The sequence below is a fragment of the Stegostoma tigrinum genome, chromosome 15, assembly GCF_030684315.1.
Source record: "Stegostoma tigrinum isolate sSteTig4 chromosome 15, sSteTig4.hap1, whole genome shotgun sequence".
NCBI classification, from domain to species: domain Eukaryota; kingdom Metazoa; phylum Chordata; class Chondrichthyes; order Orectolobiformes; family Stegostomatidae; genus Stegostoma; species Stegostoma tigrinum.
This window is the reverse complement of record NC_081368.1, coordinates 24,727,135-24,746,458: the sequence shown is the minus strand read 5'-3', so window position 1 is coordinate 24,746,458 and position 19,324 is coordinate 24,727,135. Positions and strand designations below refer to the sequence as shown.

The 19,324-nt window shown below is 40.3% G+C and overlaps 1 protein-coding gene across 1 annotated transcript in view; it reads left to right on the top strand.

The window, feature by feature from the left end:
• Positions 1-7,049: 7,049 nt before the first annotated feature.
• Positions 7,050-19,324, top strand: part of LOC125458821 (calpain-5-like) — a 122,761-nt gene continuing 110,486 nt past the window's right edge. The window contains exons 1-2 of the mRNA XM_048544526.2: positions 7,050-7,126; positions 7,335-7,507. Of these exons, the coding sequence (XP_048400483.2) occupies positions 7,343-7,507 (165 nt within the window). The 5' untranslated portion in view covers positions 7,050-7,126; positions 7,335-7,342. The remainder of the gene's footprint in view (positions 7,127-7,334; positions 7,508-19,324) is intronic.

The window sequence follows — 19,324 nt, the reverse complement described above, 5'->3', positions numbered from 1 at the left end:
CCCAAATCTCCTACAATTTACTTACTGACATAACAGGTCCACAGCGGATGCCATTTCCCTAGCTCTGCGCTCATCCCTAGAACATCTGGACAACAAGGACACCTACATTAGATTCCTGCTCATCGACTCCAGCTCCACCTTCTACACCATTATCCCCTTCCGACTGATCTCAAAATTCCATGACCTTAGTCTCGCTCTGTCCTCTGCAAATGGATCCTCAGCTTTCTGACCCACAGACCGCAGTCAATGAAGATAGGTAACGGCAGCTCCTCCACAATAACCTCAATGCTGGACCCCGCAAGGATGCATCCTCAGCCCCCTACTGTACACCCTGTACGCCTATGACTGTGTTGCCAAACACCCATTGTACCCTGGTAATGACCTCCTACAACCTCTTCCATCAGGCAGAAGATACAGAAGCCTGAACAGCAGATTCAGGAACATCGTTTTCCCAGCCGTTATCAGGCTGATGAATGGGCTCTCTAGCCTGAGATAATGCTGTTCTTGCTAATGTTGATCTCGCTTAGTGCACACCTTGTGCAATGGAACCTGCTGTGTCTGAATCTTCTTACAACCTCTGATCAGTACATCCTTGCTTACTATGGTCTGCCTGTACAGCTCATAAACAAAGTGTTTCACTGTACTTCGGTACATGTGACAATACAGCAGTCAATCAATCAATCAATCTTTGCTGGTTGCCAAACATCGATCTATTCTAACCCCATTTTCCAGCACTTGGTACAAAGCTTTGCATACTATGATGTTTCAAGTGATCTAAAAACATTTTAAATGTCTTGAGAGTTCCTATATCTATTTATCTTCTTCACCCAAAGTGTTGTGGATCTGTGAAATTCCCTGTCCAGTGAAGAAGTTGAGGCTACCTCAGTGAATGATTTTATGGCAAATTTAGATTTTTGAACCGTAACAGAATTAAGAGCTATGGCAAACGGTTGGGTAAGTGGAGCTGAGTCCATGAAAAGATCAGCCATGATCTTATTGAATGGCAGAGCAAGCTTAATGGGCCAGATGGCCTACTCCTGCTCCTATTTCTTATATTGTTATGATCTAGTTAATGTACACAGCAACAGCAAGGGACCTGACAGGGATTTCCAGTTGCAAAACCCCCTCTGACCATCATCCTCTGCTCCCGCCACTAAGCCAACTTTGGACACAATTTGCCCTGGATTCAAAGTGTTCTTAGCTTTTTAACCAGTCTGCCTTGTGAGACCTTAACAAAACCTTTATTAAAGCCCATGTACAAGATATGTACTGAACTTCCCCAATCTACACAGATAGTCATCTTGAAAAATTCAGTTATTAGGCGATGTCAACATTGGACTGAGAGACATCTAAGAGGTAGGAAAGATTGAAGTAGGAAAGCAATGTCACAGTTTTCAGATGCTGGAACAATGATTTAGCATTGAAAATGGCACAATCAGCTTCAATTTTAACTTAAGGATAAGAAAGCTTTTTACCAATAACATTTAGAAGTAAAGATTAATGAGTGAGGAAAATTCAGAAGAATATTAAACATTGATTAAGTGACCAGGGGAGCAGGTACTACAGCTTCCCACCTCATTGATGCCAATCTGGACCTAATACTGGATGACATAAAGGAGAGAATTTCACATCCTCTTTCCAAGTTATGGCAGGAGGAGTCTGGATGGTCATGCAGCAGGGGTCCCACTTTGTGTTCCATCATCTCCCCTCTCACACTTTCTACTCCTCTGTTCTCCAATTTTCTGTCTCTTTCCAGGGCATCATTGTCGTCAAGATCTATGTGTCTCTAGCCTCTTTGGATCTATGTTTATAGAGAGTGTGGCACCTGACCATAATGACTGAGACTCTGGCAGGAAGGTTGTGTCAATTCAGGCAGACACTGGAATTCCAGTTTCAGAAGTCTGGTGGCCTGCTAATAGTTGTCCTACTGATTAGGTGGCATTGGTGTATTGCCTCTGTGCCTCATTTCTGGGGATATTGTAAAGGGTGACAACCCAGTTTTACCTGGAAGCCTTGCTCTACAATGTCAGCAGAATGCTAATTTCATTCCGATCCCAGGCAGTGAATAATTCAAACTGCTCAATCTCGTCTCTCAATGTACGCTTTTAATTTTAGGAATTAATCTAGTCAGCCTTCTCTGAATGTTTTCCAATACAAGTACATTCTTCATCAAATAAGGAGACCGAAACTGTACACAGTGGTCCTGATGATCTCTCACTAATGCCTTTTACACAGGAATGTATGATCAGGAATAGGCCATTCAGCCCCTTAAACCTGTCCCAGGATCATGGCTGATCCATGGCTTAACTCCACATACCTGCCTTTGGCCTATATCTCTTAACACCTTTTCTTAACAAAAGAAAATCAATTTCAGATTTAAAATTAACATCTGATCCAGCACCAACTGCTATTTGTAGAAGAGATTCCAAACTTTAACTACCATTTTTGTCAAGAATTGCTTCCTAACATCTCCCCTGAATGATCTGGCCCTCATTCTCAGAGTCTGCCCTCTAGTTTTAGAATCCCCAACCAGTGGAAATAGTTTAGTTTTATATACTCTGTCTTATCCTGTTAATATCTTGAAGACTTCAATCGGATCACCCTTTAACCTTCTAAATTCCAGAGAAAACGGGCATAATTTGTATAATCACTCCGCATAACTTAACCCCATGAAGTCCAGGCATCATTCTTGTAAACTTACGTTATTCTCCTTCCAAGGCCAATATACCCTTCCTAAGGTGCGGTGCCCAGATCTGCTCATCGTCTTACCAGGGTTTTGTACAGCTGCTGCATAACTTCTGTATCCTTATACTCCAGTCCTCTAGATACAAATGCCAACATTCTATTCGCCTTCTTGATTATATCTGTTCCTGATGGCGGCATTTTAATGATCAATGTACCTGAGTCTCTTTGGACATCCACTGTTTTTAGCTTTATATACCATCTAGAAAGTACATTGATATATCCTTTTTGGTCCAAAATAGCTAACCTCTCTTGCTTATGTTGAACTCCACCTATCACAGTTTTGCTTATTCATTTAGTCTTATCAATACCCCTTTGTAATTTTATGCTATCATCTACACTGTCTACAATGCAATCTAACTTTGCGTCTTCAATAAATTTGGATACATGACTTTCTATGCTAGTATCTGAATCATTAATAAATAATATGTATAATTTTGGCCCTAACACAGAATCTTGTGGGACACCACTGTCACATCCTGCCAATTTGAGTACCTACCCAATGTCCCTACTTTCTGTAGTCTGCCACATAACCAATTTCTTAGTTGTCTAGTCGGAACAACATTTCCCAGCATTTAATCTCCATTCCTTGTGTAATGAATGTGGACATTATATTTGCCTCTTTATCACCTGCTGTGCCTGCACACTCGTTTTCCGCGACTCATGCACAAAGATACCCAGATCTCTCTGCACGGAAGCATTTTGAAGTTTCTCTCCATTTCGAGAAGAAATTGACTATTTGATTGAGAGATAATGGGAACTGCAGATGCTGGAGAATCCAAGATAATAAAGTGTGAAGCTGGATGAACACAGCAGGCCAAGCAGCATCGCAGGAGCTCTGATGAAGGGTCTAGGCCCGAAATGTCAGCTTTTGTACTCCTGAAATGCTGCTTGGCCTGCTGTGTTCATCCAGCTTCTCACTTTATTATCTTGACTTTTTGTTTTACTGGCTTAAATGACATACTTATCCAATTTAAACTCGATCTGCCAAATTTTGGCCCATTCACCCCACTTATCCATATCCATTTGTAAACTTCTTATTTCTTCATTGCAACTTACTTTCCCATCTGTTCCATTTGCAAATGTAACTACAGCACATTCTGTTCCTATATCGAAGTCATTAATTTGACCGTAAATCGTTGTTGCGAGGACCTCATTTAAAGTAGTTCAAACTAATCACTTGACAAACTCTTTGTGACTTTTTGCATGGTATTAGCTGTCCTTGCAAGCTGATTACTGCCAACATTATTGAGAGCAAAGCCTTGAAATTGACCCCTTGTCCAGTTTCAGTCTTTTTGGGTCCTCACTATTCTGTTCATGCCTTCTGGCTTACTGAAAATTAAAGTTTAATTATTAGCCTGTAATCTTTCCAGAAGCATGCAAGCTAACATGATCTGTGAAAATTTCTTATCCCATAGTAAAATGGGCTGGATTAGATTCCCTACAGTGTGGAAACAGGCCCTTTGGCCCAACAGGTCCACCCCAACCCTTTGCAGTATCCCACCCAGACCCATCCCCCAATAACCCATGCACCCCTGAACACTACGTGCAATTTAGCGTAGCCAATCCGCCTAGCCTGCACGTCTTTGGACTGTGGGAGGAAACTGGAGCACCTGGAGGAAACCCACGCAGACACGGGGAGAATGTGCAAACTCTGCACAGAGATTTGCCCAAGGCTGGAATTGAATCCAGGTCCCTGGCACTGTGAGGCTGCAGTGCTAACCACTGAGCCACCGTGCCACACAGAGTTTCTGCTTTGTGCACAATTTCCCACATAAGTAGAACTTGTTTTGAAAATTGAATTTTCATTGCCTTCCTCTTCAGGTCGAACTCATCTGCGTAAAGTTGCATGCAAAATCTGACAAATGTACCAGCACATTTAGTAAAATGTTCCAAAAGTAATTAAAATATTCTTTAATATATTTGCAAATTATAATCTGCTAATGTTGTTTAATAAAGCCGAAAAATATATATCACAAATAAATATTTTGAATCAGCCTGAATCCAACAACTGATGTTAAATGACTTTCTGTCACTAGTAGCATAGTAGTGAGTTCCTCAGTAAATTTAAAACAAATAAAAACATCAAAAACCTTTGCAAGTATACTGCTTAGGGTCTTTGCATCCAAAAGATCAAAGTGAGTTTCTTGAAGCCTCCTTGAAGGCCTGTAAACAAACACAGTCAGTGGAATATTTAAACTGTGATAAACTACAGCCAGGTTTGCAGTTAGAGGCTGCTCCCAGCTTGGTATTTTTTAAAATTACTGCACAAGGCTGTGGGAACTGAAGTTGTACCGAGTAAATATGTGATTAAAGTTACATTATGTTTTGCACCAGTAATGGGACACTGGGCAAATTATGATGAAAAAGCTAAGATAATTGAGTGGAAACTCAAAATCATACAGTGATTTGTTTAATATAGTGTACATAATACTTTGCTCTTATTTAAAGCACATAATGATAAGCTTGTTAGTACAGTATAATTTTTAAGTATTTATTGTAATCATTTACTCGTTCAATTTTAGAGGGGGACCTGTTTTCAAAATTGTTCAGAAAATTGTTTTTCTGTTCAGGGACAAAGTCATAATTATACCGTCCTAACAGAGAATTTTTTTTACCACCATCAATTTTACTTGCATGGAAATTTGTAAAACATATTGTTTAGAAACATGGGTTCCTTCCAAGAGAACATGATGATTGCTTTCCCTTTCTTTGTTAATCACGTTTAAGCAGTAGTAATATAATTTATTCTTTTGTGTGTTTTGCAATGTATTCTGGTGATACAAGGTATTTCTGCAATAAGGAGGCATAACACTCAAAATAGCCCTATCTCAGCCTGCCATCAGACAGAAGAAGAAGCATTTCTCACTGGAAGGAACTGGAAAGTAAACAGTACTCACACCACCATGATATTTCAGTAAATTTCGCTTCTACTGAATCCCAAGCTGGAAGCAGCTCTTTCCCTTGTGGTTCAGAGGCACGACACGGAACTGATTTGGGGGTTATTTGAAACTTTCAGGCAATCCTGGATGGTCAGAGTTTAGTTTCAAAATCATTCTATTTTATGCTGAATTCATTACAATTACTAACAGAGTCAATGAGGCTATTTTAACCTGACATGCAGAATTTTCAAAACTGTATTTTGTATTCTGCATTAACTTTATGCTTTGATTCTATATCAAATAATATTCAGGAAATAGATGATTAAGGAAGTGATGACCCTTGATTGAGTGATAATTACTGAATTGCTGTAAGTATATGTAACTAAGTATGTGGCAAAGACTGGATTTTTATTTGATGTTTTAACAATATACCTAAAATGTTTCTGGAAACAAATTCCAGCCAGTGTTATTTAAACAATAGTTTCTTTTCCAGCTTTGATAAGTTATAGAATGTTCTAACTTTGGCAGGGTCCTATCAGATTGAAATGATAGAGCAAAGAAGCCATTTTTAGTATGTAGAACGTACTACTGTCCATTTAAACAAGGTATTATCAATTGGAAGATATAGTTATGAAGAAGAGACAGACTTCACTTGAAATGTTAACTTTGTGTTTCTCTCATCAGAGCTGCCAAACTTGTTGGGTTTCTCCAGTAGTTTCTATTTTTATTTCCAATGGCTTGTGCCTGGTGCACCAGGTTTCTGCTCCTGTTCTTAGGGTAGTTATTGCGCTCGTGTATGGAATTAGGTCAGATTAGAACATTGGTTTTGACTATCCTCTGGCATGCATTGACAAGTCTTGAAAATGTAGAAGGATATTTTGAGTACTTTACTAAAAATTGTTCAAATCTATGAACCATGGTTAATACTATGTTCAGATGAGGAAAATCAAAAAATATTGACCAACTGCTTGACAGGATAATATTGTCCTTTAAGACCAGGTCTTTTTCTCCACCAGTACTACTCCTGGTTCATCTTGATACTCAAAAAAAGGTGTCCTGAATAGGTTGGTACCAAAGAATTGCAGTAAACAGTGAAACCACAACCTTTAGCAAGATAAATAAAACGTCATCAATAATGTTGCTTCTTGTATTCTATTTAGTTTCACTTCAAATTGAGAGCTTAGTTTATAACTATGAACTTCAATTATTAATGAAGATGCTTTATCATAAATTTTGTTTCATAGAGATTTTAAAGAACCAAGGAGGGAAATATAAATTCTACATTTCTGCATTTGTTTTTATTTGGCTTCTTTACAAAATAAAGGGCTCCACCAAACCGTTCTAACTAATGGGAGGTTGCTGACGAGTTTAAGAACTCCCCATTCAGCTTTCCTAAATGGTAGAGTCTGGAAACTTGCAGGTTAAAATGCAGAGAACTTTGCAGGACAGATGGAGAGTTTGTTATGATCCAGCTGATAGTTCACTTAGAAAAAGGCCAGTAGGTAAGAGTGACTTTTAATTGTTCACAAAGCTTCCTCAACTGAATTATTTCTGTAGCAATAAGGGTAATTTCTTACAGTAAAGTTCTAAATACAGAGGGGGTGGATAGGAACTATTTACGTATATTTAAATATCTTACATAATTTGGCAAGCTTTCCATTGAGTACAATAATGAAGTTTATGCAAGCATTACCGCTATTTTGGTTTTAGATTGAAGGATGGTTGTATCAGTAAAGTTGTACAAAGACCAGCAGTACTCAGCTTTAAAAAAAGACTGCCTTCAGCACCATCGGCTGTTTGAGGACCCTTATTTTCCTGCTACAACTGAGTCACTGTTCTATTCCAAGTCACCTCCAGGACCGATTGAGTGGAGACGACCACAGGTAATAATTTATTCCCTGTTGAACAACTGACTTGGCCGTTAGTGGTACGGCATAGTTTAATTCTTCACTGTTATGATGTTGGCAAAAACAACATGCTTAAACTGACGTTGATTTCATTGTGATGTCCAGATGAAATCTTACTCTGTTTGCCAAAACAAGAAAGCAGAGGGTGTTTTTTTTTAAATAAAGGGAAAGAGTACAGAGATGGCTGGATCTGAAGCCCAACTGTATGTTTTCAGGTGCCTAATTTAAGTTTGGCTGATGACTTCCTGATATAAGCAAACTGTTGCCATGCTTTGATTCCTGCCTAATCCACTTAGCTCCATCATCAGCCATTCTGGTTAACTAATCCCAATGTACATATTGACTTTGACCGTGTTTCATGTAACTATATCATACTGTAATGGCAGCTCATCTTTTAAGTATTGTGAGTATTATCACTTGATTTGCTACGGTTATTGTTTGGCTATCTTTGCACTTGGTTGTCAACAACAAACAGTATAGATGCACTGCAGGTGTCCTATATCACTTGGACTATAGGGGTTCAAAAAGAGGGTGCAATTCTGCCTTATCAAGGACAATTAACCATGACCAATAGATGCTGGACCAATCAGCAATGCCCACAACCCATGAAAGAATTGAAAAAAGCAAGGTAATGCAGAGCTTTTAACGATGCAGAATGTTTAATTCATTGATGGGTTTGTGTATTTCTGATGTAGGGTCTGAAGATACATATTGAGACACTCCTCATGTGGGATTCTGTTGTCCATTGATTCAGGCATTTCAGTTTAAGAAAAAGTTAGTGTTTCCATTTAGAAGTGCATAATATGAGCCTTTATCATTGTTATGTTCAGTTGCATGTCTGAGATATGTATTTGTGCAATTTGAATCTCCACATATATGTCTGCATCAGTTTATATACATGAGTGGGTGTCTGGGTTGAAACACATGTATTTGTGTGCAAATATTGAATATTTCTTGACAGTATAAAAGCAGCATTATATACTAGTCAGACACACTTTGAATTTTGATTTTGTATGTTTTGGGTAAACTACATCTATTCTCTAAGAATAGTTACTAAACGTGTGACCAATATTTCTACAGTAGATCTTGGCATTGGAGGGAGTTGTTCAGAATCAGGTTAATTTGAGTTATACAGATTATACTTGATAGAGAACATTTTTCAGTTTGAACTTTCATTGCTACTATTTTCCAGAGAATTTCATGATACATTATGCCATTAGTGCGTTCTGTGGAATAGATGTTCTCTAGGAAGACAGGGAATGATTGAATTAATTTCCCAGAACATTACTTCAGATTTGAAAATCCAAACACTTCCAGAAGTATGTTGGTTGGGCAAAGCCTGAAATGTGAAATAGAATGTGATTCTGAATTTAAATCCAGAATTGAATATTTGATGTGCATTATCTTTCAATGGCAGAATGATTATCATGTTGTTTGATAGGCAAAGTAATCTTGGAAGATGTCACTAAATTTATATTTTTCTAGAATTAATGCGCTTCCCTGAGTGAATGTCAATCCAGGTGCTCAGTTAATGTCACTTTTTTCCAGAAGCCGTATCACTGATGATGTTCGGAGAAATGTTAGGAAGTGCTTCTGCACACAGAGTGGTGGAAGTTTGGAACTCTCTTTTACAAATGGCATTGATACTAGCCAGCAGGATAAAGAACCATTTCAAGTAATGGAATAAAGCATCAGCCTACGTATTAAGGTAGAATTTTACTGGGGCCTGAAAGTCTTGGGCTATGGCAAGATTTGGGGCAGAAATGTGCAAGAATTCAGGTGAGGTATGTCTTGATGCTGAGAGAGAAACTCATTGCACCTCTTATGTATGTGCCACGTTTCTCTGTACAAAGTTTCTGATTAAGAGGGATTATAGCTTGTTATGCACCTTATTAATGTTGTGACTCACTTCATTAGCTTCCTGTCTTACCAAAAGTGTCAAAGAGGCTGGATATTGAGAATTCTTGATATGGAAGTCAGTGCAGGCAATAAGCAACCTGAGCTTGCCAGTGCCTATGAAGAGATTGCAAATTGCTCAGCACTAAACACCAACTATGATGGTATTCAGAGGATATATTCAACTAGAGGCTGGGGAATGGGCAATGGTCAGATACATAGGGCCATCACAAGCAGTCAGGATCCACGTCTGCTAGATGATAGGACATTGAAGGAGCAAGTACATGAAGCATGTGTTCTCAAACTGTGGCTTCATTTCATTTGCAATAACTTCTTTGCACATTTGCAGTGCAGATGAAGGGAACATGGTTATGCTTCCAATTCTAGTCAAGCGCAAATTGCACCATTCCATTGGTTTCTGCAAATCTAACATTGCCAACTCAATGATGGTGAAGTTAACACCAAAGTCTCAAAGAGGCACATGATCAGCAAAAATATTTCATTGCTCTTAGAAATTCTATGGGTGATGTGGAGGAGGGGAACATTTATTCATCGAATGCCATCTACGTATGACAATAGACTGTATTGAATGCAATAAAAGCTTGAATGCTTGCTGTGGGTTGAGAATGAGAAGGAGGTCAAGATACATAGCCACCCCCTTTTGTAATGTAATGTATTGGCCTGTCAGTTGGCATGGGCACCTTCCACCAGGTTGGTACACATGTTGTGGCGAAGGACATGGTGGAGCTGATGATAGTGCTGCTGAAGGTATCATTGTTTGGACAGGTTTGCAGCAGAGCTCCAGTATAGGCCAGACAGAATGTGTCACATCATACTGGTCCACTGTGCTCTGTACATTTGGAGCAGGTAATGAGGCAATGTGACAGATGCTGAGAAACTGGACGAACTGGAACAGTCTTCCAAGGAGGACAGGATGTTGAGGCATAGGAAACTTCCATGTGTGAAGACATCAACAGAATTGGGTGGTATAAGCCAATTAACATGTGGCTCCAGTAGATGGTAGGTAGGTGCAGCAGACCGTCAAGGAATGCTAAATGGCCATTGATCATAATGCCAGCATTTGGCTTGAATTGTGGGGCTGAACTGCAGCCTCTATTTATTCTGTTTTTAAATAAAGCTTAGATTTGCAATTGTCTAATTGTTTACCTGTATATAATGATTCTGCACTGGACAATGACAAGCTCCGGGTCTCCTCCAAGCACTGGGGATAGACAATAGTGACCGAGCTACAGACAGGTAAAGAGTATTGCGGTGGTTAAGCAGTGACTAGAGTGAGAGGATGGGATTGTATATCTGAGAGACGGTCAGCCTATGTGCCATGAGCAGTGTGACCTTATGGCTGCTATGTCATTACTTTGCCAGTGAGAGGCAATGCTAAATTTTGTTAATGTTTGTCTGGGTATGCAACGGCCTTTGACAGATGGCATGGGCACAAGCAATGCCAGTCTTTCAGCAGACACCTGCTGAATGGCAAGTTATTCTGGCATTACACCTTGATGATGTTTATGTTCCTTTATACTACACCCCCCCCCCCCCCCCCCCCCCCCCAGTAGTGGTGCCTTCCTCCTGTGGTCTATCATGCCTTCTGATGCTGACTACTGAATATGCCCCAGCATATTCTGGGACAGTTCCCTGAAATGAGACTGTCCCAAAGGACAATTGACCATGATGAAGCCCTTGGGTAGTGTTGACTGTGTACATGATTGACAGAGGCAGGACCCATTGACTGACAGCAGCCATTGGACTGAGCACTAGTCTGGACCAATTTCTTGTATGGCCATTTGGTTGAATAAAGATGCAGTGTGTTTGCTGCACAGGTAGCTGGCACACACTGCAGGTGTTAGACTGCTGTCTCTGTGTGCCATACAGCAAAATGGCCTCGTCCACACCTTGCAGACAGATCCCTACTGTCTCGCAGCCTGTCTGTGCATCTGCTGTAAATAGCATGTCAATTAGTAGTACTGAGAGACTAGCCAACACACTAATGGGAAAAGCGTGAAAATGCATGTATGGAGTGGCCATGCAGGTAGGTGTAAGCAAGTGTGCACAAACAGGCACTTGGCTGGTTATGCCACTCACTTAGAACTTACCTGCATGCTCATACCATATGTGGTGCAGCTTTTCAATGCTAGTTGCCATTGCACCTTGCAACACAAGTTTGAGCTGTGTGAGACACCTACAACTGTATTGAAGATATCCATGATGGTTGCGATGGCAGCTGCCAAATTTCAAAGTCTGTGTGGGTCAGGCCCTGAGATGCAGTTTGGTCTTTCGCAGTATGAACGCCATTTTCCATGAATCTGCCAGGTACCCACTTTGTTTCCCAATTCAGGTTTCCCAACGGCTAGCTGGTTTGGTGAGTCATGTAAGATGGAAAGCTGAATATTAGTGAGGTGGGTTGGGTGTTGATGAGGCATTTAATAAGTAATAAACACATTCACTTGGCAGTACATTACTGCTTAATGAGAAACGCACTACACTGCTTGTGAAAAACATAAAAGATGCACAAACTGCTCCCAACTTCTAAATTGTTCTTGCTAGACTTAGCTCCTGATTCTGCCACACTTCTTGCCATAGTTTACATTACCCAGCCCTTTATAAGATTCCACCCACGATCTCAGTGGGGTGCCTGTCAGTCCACAGTTTGACTAACAATTTCAAAATATTATAAAGGCCATTGATAATGCTGCTGATTTTAATGAAGAATTAAATACAGCTATATCAAATGGATGGCAATTTTATCCTTGAGTGTATTTTTTTTATAAGAGAATGCATCAATCGATGCTTAAGGAATTAATTTAACCTCAAGCATGGGCCTTGAGGTCTACCTATAATGGATACTGGATAATTTGGCATGAGGGTGTAAGGGCACAAGGTGGGTGAGAGTCTGGGGTTGGCGATAAACAGCCATAGGTGTGAGGGAGTAGCAGTGGTTGGAATGAAGGGTGTGAGAGGTCATGTGGTGAGTGAAGAACACTGGTTGGAATGGAGGATGTAGGAGCCTTGATGTAGTTGGGGGGCACGAAGTGACAAATGGTATGAATGGACATTTGGGGGATTTGTTGGGAACATACATTTTTTTTAGATTGGCATGGGTGGAGTGTGTGAGGCATTAGAGATATAGGGAGTGAAGTTCAGTGGGCTTATTTTCTATTTCATTCTTCCTTTTAATATAAGACTATGACAGACTGTGTCAGAGCACTGGGCTGGCCAATCAGCTAAGCATAACTGGGGGCACCTGAACTCTATCTGGAGTGAATGGTCATTCTCGCTCATTCCCTCCTCACTCCAGAAAGAAAACCTAAATGTCCAGGTCACATTTTCTTGGGTCTGGTTTCCAGAGTTGGGGAAATGTCCCAAACCTAAGCTAACAAACCAGCAGAGAAAACTAGTCATAACATTGATTATTATTTACTCATGATTTGTCAGTTAGTATTTGAAACTGTAACCACATTTCCCCCCACTATTACACTATTTTTGAAAATCAGTTCAGGAACCTGTGGAGCTAAGTGATAAATCTGGCAGCTAATTCCAATTACGAGACAGGCTTTCCATTCCTCAAGATAAACTACAGAAGGATAGCCACTCAAAATAAAAGCAAAATACTGTGGATGTTGGAAATCTCAAACACAAAATGTAGGAGAAACTTAGCAAGTCTGGTAGCTACCGTGGAGAAAGGAATAGTGTTATTGTTTCAAGTTTGGCATACTCCTTTTCAGAACTTTTTCTCTCTTGTTGCGAAGAAGTGTCATACTAACCCTAACTCTAATCTAACCCTAACTCTAACCACAACGCTAGCCCTAACTCTGTCTCTGTCTCCACAGCTGTTGCCAGACCAGCTAAGTTTCTGCAGCCTTCTGTACGTTGTTGAAGGATAGGCACTCCTGCAGAAAGTTGTGATTTATTTAAGATAACAATCTAAAGTAAGTCAGCTGTAATAATTTGGAGTAAGAAGGGTAAAAATAAAAATCTCAAAATAAAATACCTACAGTCTGAAATTTTAAAGCAGTTTAACATCTACATCTTTGACTAGGTGCACAAAGTGACTTGGATATTTGGGGTAGAGTCCGTTCCAGTGGTCATAAGTGGTAGCTTGTTCTATTTAATTTACTATTGTGAGGCAAAGCTACATGAAAGTTACCATATTGCCAGGGAGCATTTATTTCCATGTATTTCAGACTTCCGTTATTGGTTCAATGGAAGGTCACACTGAGATGATTCCTCTATGAAATCTTAAGTTTGCTTTCTTTAAAAAAATGCAAATAATTCTCAGTCTTCTGAGAGCTAAGAAGATCTCAATAGTAAAAGGAGCACCACATCTGTGCAATTCATTTTAGCCATTCAGCACAGGCTCTCAGGTCTTTCTGTGCTTTTGTCAACCACGAGGGAATATTTGGGGTAATCTCTGACCTTGTTACAATTAATACCAGCTGTATCCTGTGGTTGAATTTTTTTTCAAAACATGATGATTTACATTATTTCAAATTGCAATGAATTTGGTAGCTTTCTGAAATGTAAGTCAACATTTTACAGATCTCAAAATGCATCAAATTGCACAGTGTTAAAATCAGCAGTTTTAAAACCTTAAAATGAATTTGATGGGATTAAAAATTTTTGCAACACTCTACGTTTAATTTAAAATGCACAGTATGTGTGAACAACTGACACAATTCAGAAATTTCCACATAGGTTTACCTTTGGTTCTGGGGCCATTGGGAAATTCACCAGGAGCTGATGACAGCAGGTCTTGGATGTTACAGTCCATGTGATGGGATGGTCACTTGACCAATAGTCCAGAGGCCATATAATGATCTGAGCTTGGGGGTTCAATTCCAATCACAGCAGATAGTGGAATTTGAAGTTTAAAAAAAAACTGGAATTAATAAATGGCGCAAAACCATTGGCCATTGTCATAAATAACAGTTTGGTTCATTAATGTCCATTAGGGGAGAAAAAAGTCTACCTTGTCTTGTTTGGTCTGAATGTGACCCCAGGCAGACAACAATGTCGTTGATTCTTGATTGCCTTCTGATATGGCCTGGTAAGATATTCAGTTGTATCAAACTGCTATAAAATCTCAAAGGAATAAAACTGGATGGGCCATCTTGCAATGTCCCAGGCCCTGGAAAAAAATAATAGCAGAAACAACCCTGTCGATGCAGCAAAGTTCTCCTAACATCTGGGGGCTAGTGCCAAAATTTGGGAGAGCTGAATCATAGACCAGTCAAACAGCAGCCTGCTGTAGTCATATTCACAGAAGCATACAGGTAAAAACATAAGAAACTGGAGCAGGAGTAGGCCATATGGTCTGTTGACCCAACTTTACCATTCACCAAGATCATGGCTGATCTTTTCGTGGACTAAGCTCCACTTACCTGTCTGTTCACATTAGCTCTTTATTCCTTCACTGTTTAAAAATCTACCCCTGACATAAAAAAAAAATTACCGAGATAGCTTCATCTGCTTCACTGTGCAGGGAATTTCACATATTTACACCTGGTTAGAAGAGGAAGTTCCTCTTCATTTCAGTCCAAAATATGCTTTCCTTTAATTTGAGGCTATTAGTCCCTAGCTCTAGTTTTACCTGCCATTGGAAACAACTTCTCTAATTCAATCTTGTCTATTTCTTTTATTATTGCAAGATCTCCCCCCATTCTTCTAAATTTTAATGAGTGTAGTCCCAGAGTACTCAATCTCTTTTCATAAGCCAACCCCCTCAATTCTGGAACCAATGTAGTGAACCTCGTCTGCCAGTACATCTTTTCTCACGTAAGAGACCAAAACTGTACGCAGCACTCCAGGTGTGGCCTCACCAGCACCCTTTATAACTGCAGCATAACCTCCCTATTTTTAAACTCCATTCCTCTAGCAATGAAGGACAATATTCCATTTGCTCGCTGCGCCTGCAAACAAACCTTCTGTGATTCATGCACAGGGACACCCAGGTCCCTCTGCACAGCAACATGCTGCAAGTTTTCTTCATTTATTATAAAATCATGAAGAGACATGTATAGCGTATATAGCCAAAATCTTTTTCCCAGAGTACAGGCATCCAAAACTAGAGGGCACTGGTTTAAGGTGAGAGGGGAAAGTTTTAAAAGGGACCTGAGGGGCAATGTTTCCACACAGAGGGTGGTGCATGTATGGAATGAGCTGCCAGAGGATGTCATGGAGGCTGGTAGAATTGCAATATTTAAAAGTTATCTGGATGGGTATATGAATAGGAAGGGTTTAGAGGGATATGGGCCAAATGCTGGAAAATGGGACTAGATTAATTCAGGATTTCTGGTTGGCACTTATGACATGGGCTGAAGGGTTTGTTTCCATGCTGTACAGCTCTATGACTCTATGATTTAGATAGTAGTCTATTTTGCTGTTATTCCCACCAAGATGGATGACCTCACAACTACTAACACTGTACTCCATCTGTCAAACCCTTGCCCACTCTCAAACCTATCTGTATCCCTCTGCACACTTTGCCCTACTACTTATCTTTGTGTCATCGCGTTATTGACTCATACACACCAAAACAGACCCTTTGGCCCAACCAGTCCCAAACACTACCCATCTAACCTGCCTGCTTCTGGCCAATATCCCTCCAAACCTTTCCTATTCATGTATTATTCAAATATCTATTAAACATTGTAAATGAGAATAAGGATTAATGAGCCTTTTTCAATTGGAGAGACATAATTAGTAGAGCGCCACAAGGATCAGGGGTTAGTCTTTATGTATTTACTGTCTACTTTAATGTCTTAGAGGAGTGGAATCATAAATCAAGCAAAAGTAGACGTGAAGACACATTGTGATGAGGATAAAAGGAATTTATAAGGATTTTGGATAGGTTGGATGAGTGGGCTAAAACTTGGCAGACGAAGTTTAATTTTAAAGTGTGATGTCATGCATTTTGATTAAAATAATCAAAAACCTTATAATTTAAATGGAGAGACTCCAGAAAGGTGGAGAGTGATCTGGCGTTCCTGCCTATGCAATTTTAAAAAAAGTAAGTATGCAGGTTCAGCAAGTAATTTTGGCCATTATTGCTCTGGGCTTAGAGTTCAAAGATAGGGAAGTCATGTTAAAATGTGTATTAGGTCATTGAGTACTATCAACAGTGTTGGTCCTTATTTCTAAGGAAAGGATATACTTGCATTGGAGGCAGTTGAAAACAGACTCACTAGGTGAATTCCTGGCATGCATAGGTTAACTTATTGCCACACATTACACCCAAACACCCCTCTCCACCTGCCTCCTACAGTATTTGCATCACTACTCTCCATCATGAACACCATTTGCAGAAAGCACTAGGGATGGCAAGGTTGCAGAATATATTCTGGATGGGCGACTTCACTGCCCACCTTCAAGAGTGTCTCAACAGTAATAAGTTAACTCAAGCAATAAGCTGGGCTACGGATTAAACTGTTGAGCCCTAAAGGATGCCACTGTAGACTGGATCTGCGGCTAGTGACGAAGAAACCAACAAGTTGGAAAAACAAGTGTGGCCTCGTTCTCACCAGTTTGCCCACCATAGAGGGAACTGTCCATGACGGTATCAGTAAGAGTGACTAATGTATAGCCCTACAAGATCATCTTGAGAATACCTTCCATCATGTTGCTTGGCACTATTGCCAGAGTAAATCACCAGACTTTCAAACAGATCTGGCAATTCAGAACTGGGAATTGAGGAGATGCTGTGGCCCATCAGCTGCAGAATTATACTCGATCACAATTACCAATCTCATGGCCCAGCATTTCTCCACTCTACCATTGAACCAGTGCTAATTTCTTGGCTCGATGACAATGAAAAAGTCAGGAGGATGGGCTGGAAGAAGCACTAGGCACACTTAAAAATGAAGCGCCAACCTTGAGAAGCAAGGCGGCGGGGGTGGGGTGGGGGGTGAAGAGGAATGCATGTGGCTCAAACAGCATAAGCAGCGAGCGATAGGCAAAACTAAAGCAATTCCACAAACAATGGATCAGATGTAAGCTCTGCAATTCAGCAATATCTAGTCATGAATGGTGATGGACATTCTTGCAGGACTTGGAATCACCACAAATATCCCTATCCACAATGATGGGGGACCCAAGAACAAAACTATAAAAGGTAAGACATTTGTCACAATCTTCAGCCAGAGTGCCAAGTGGATGACCCATCTTGGCCTCCTCCAGAGATTCCCAACATCACAGGTGCCAGTCTTCGGTTAATTCAATCTACTTCATGTGATATCAAGAAACAACTGAAGAGACTTCACTCTGCTAGGGCTCTTGCAGTATTCTGGCAATACTACTGAAGCCTGGTGCTTCAGAACTTGCCAAACTGTTCCAGTACAGCTACAAAAGTGACATCTACCCGACAATGTGGTAAATTGCTCAGGTTTGTCTTGTGCGCAAAAGTTCGGGCAAATCCAACCCCACCAATCACTACTCCCTTAGTCTACTCTCAATCCTCAGTAAAAGTGATGGAAGGTGTCAACAACAGTGCTATCAAGCAGCACCTGCCCTGTGATGCCCACATTGAGTTCGGCCAGGGCCACTCAGGTCCTGGCCTCGTTGCCTTGGTTTAAACATGGACCAAACAGCTGAATTCCAGAGGTGAGGTGAGAGTGGCAGCCCTTGACAGCAAGGCTACATTTGATAAAATAGTAGTATTAAGGCACCCTAGCAAAACTGGAATGAATGGGAATTGGGGTGTAATCTGGTTGGAGTCGTACCTGGCACAAAGGTTAGGGTTCATCTTAGGCTAAGGGTTGTAGTTTTAGCTGATCAGTGATCTCACCTCCAGAACATCAGAAATACCTCCAATAATATCCTAGGCCCAAACATCTTCAACTGTTCCATCAATGACCTTCCCCCATCATAATGTCAGAAGTTGGGTGTTGGTGGGCAAGGTGTTTGCCAATGATTATACTTGTTCACACAGACACTGGCGAATCTTTGGAATTCACTACCCTGGAGGCCTGTGAAAGCTCAGTTAATGATTTGGTTCAAGCCAAAGATTGATAGATTTCTAGAGACTGATGGCATTGAGGGTTATGACGATAACATAGGCATTTAGTCTTAAGGTAGTTTGTCAGCCATGATCTAGACTGGCACAGCAAACTGAAAGGCTGAATGACCTACTCCTGTACTTATTTTCCTAGCTGAATAGCTTGGCTAAATGCTTGTAGGGGAAATTTTAAATAATTTAGACAGTCTGAACATAGAAAAGTAAATGTAAGCTTCTGTTTAATCCAAAATAATGGCATGTGAGAAACATAATGTTAGTTGAGTCAGGGATGTGAATTTTCCATGAAAAGCTGCAATAATCCTGATTAAGGTTTCACCAACCCCTCTGTATAAATTTACAGGCGCCCTCCCCAAATGTGGATAGGTTTTGTCTTAACCTGTTTATGTAACTTGCACTGTAATGATTAAATACAGTTATTTTTGCATTGTCATTTGGAAAAGCCAGTATAGCTCCCTATTTTCCTCCACAGGTAAATACATAGATATTATTAGGCCTGGAATGACAGTAGAAGGTTAACACAGTTGTTTTAAACTTCCTGGATTAAGGAGGTAGAAATAAGTTGGGTTTCCTGGTGTTAATCATCCCTCAGTGATATATATTAAAAGGTGCAAATAACTGGACATTGGATTGGAACAGAAATAGTTTCAAGTATGATGCCCACATAGTTGACTAGCCTTCTGACACTTAAATGTCTGTGCTTACAAAGAAACTAGAGCTAGAATTAGCGACACAAATGTTCAAGTCTACCAATCTTCCCAAAAGGGAAAATGAGGGCAACTGGCAGATGACACATATTACTCTGACTTCTATACGTCATAAAACAGCACGGGTTCAATTCCTGGACCAGTTGAGGTCACCATGATGGTTCC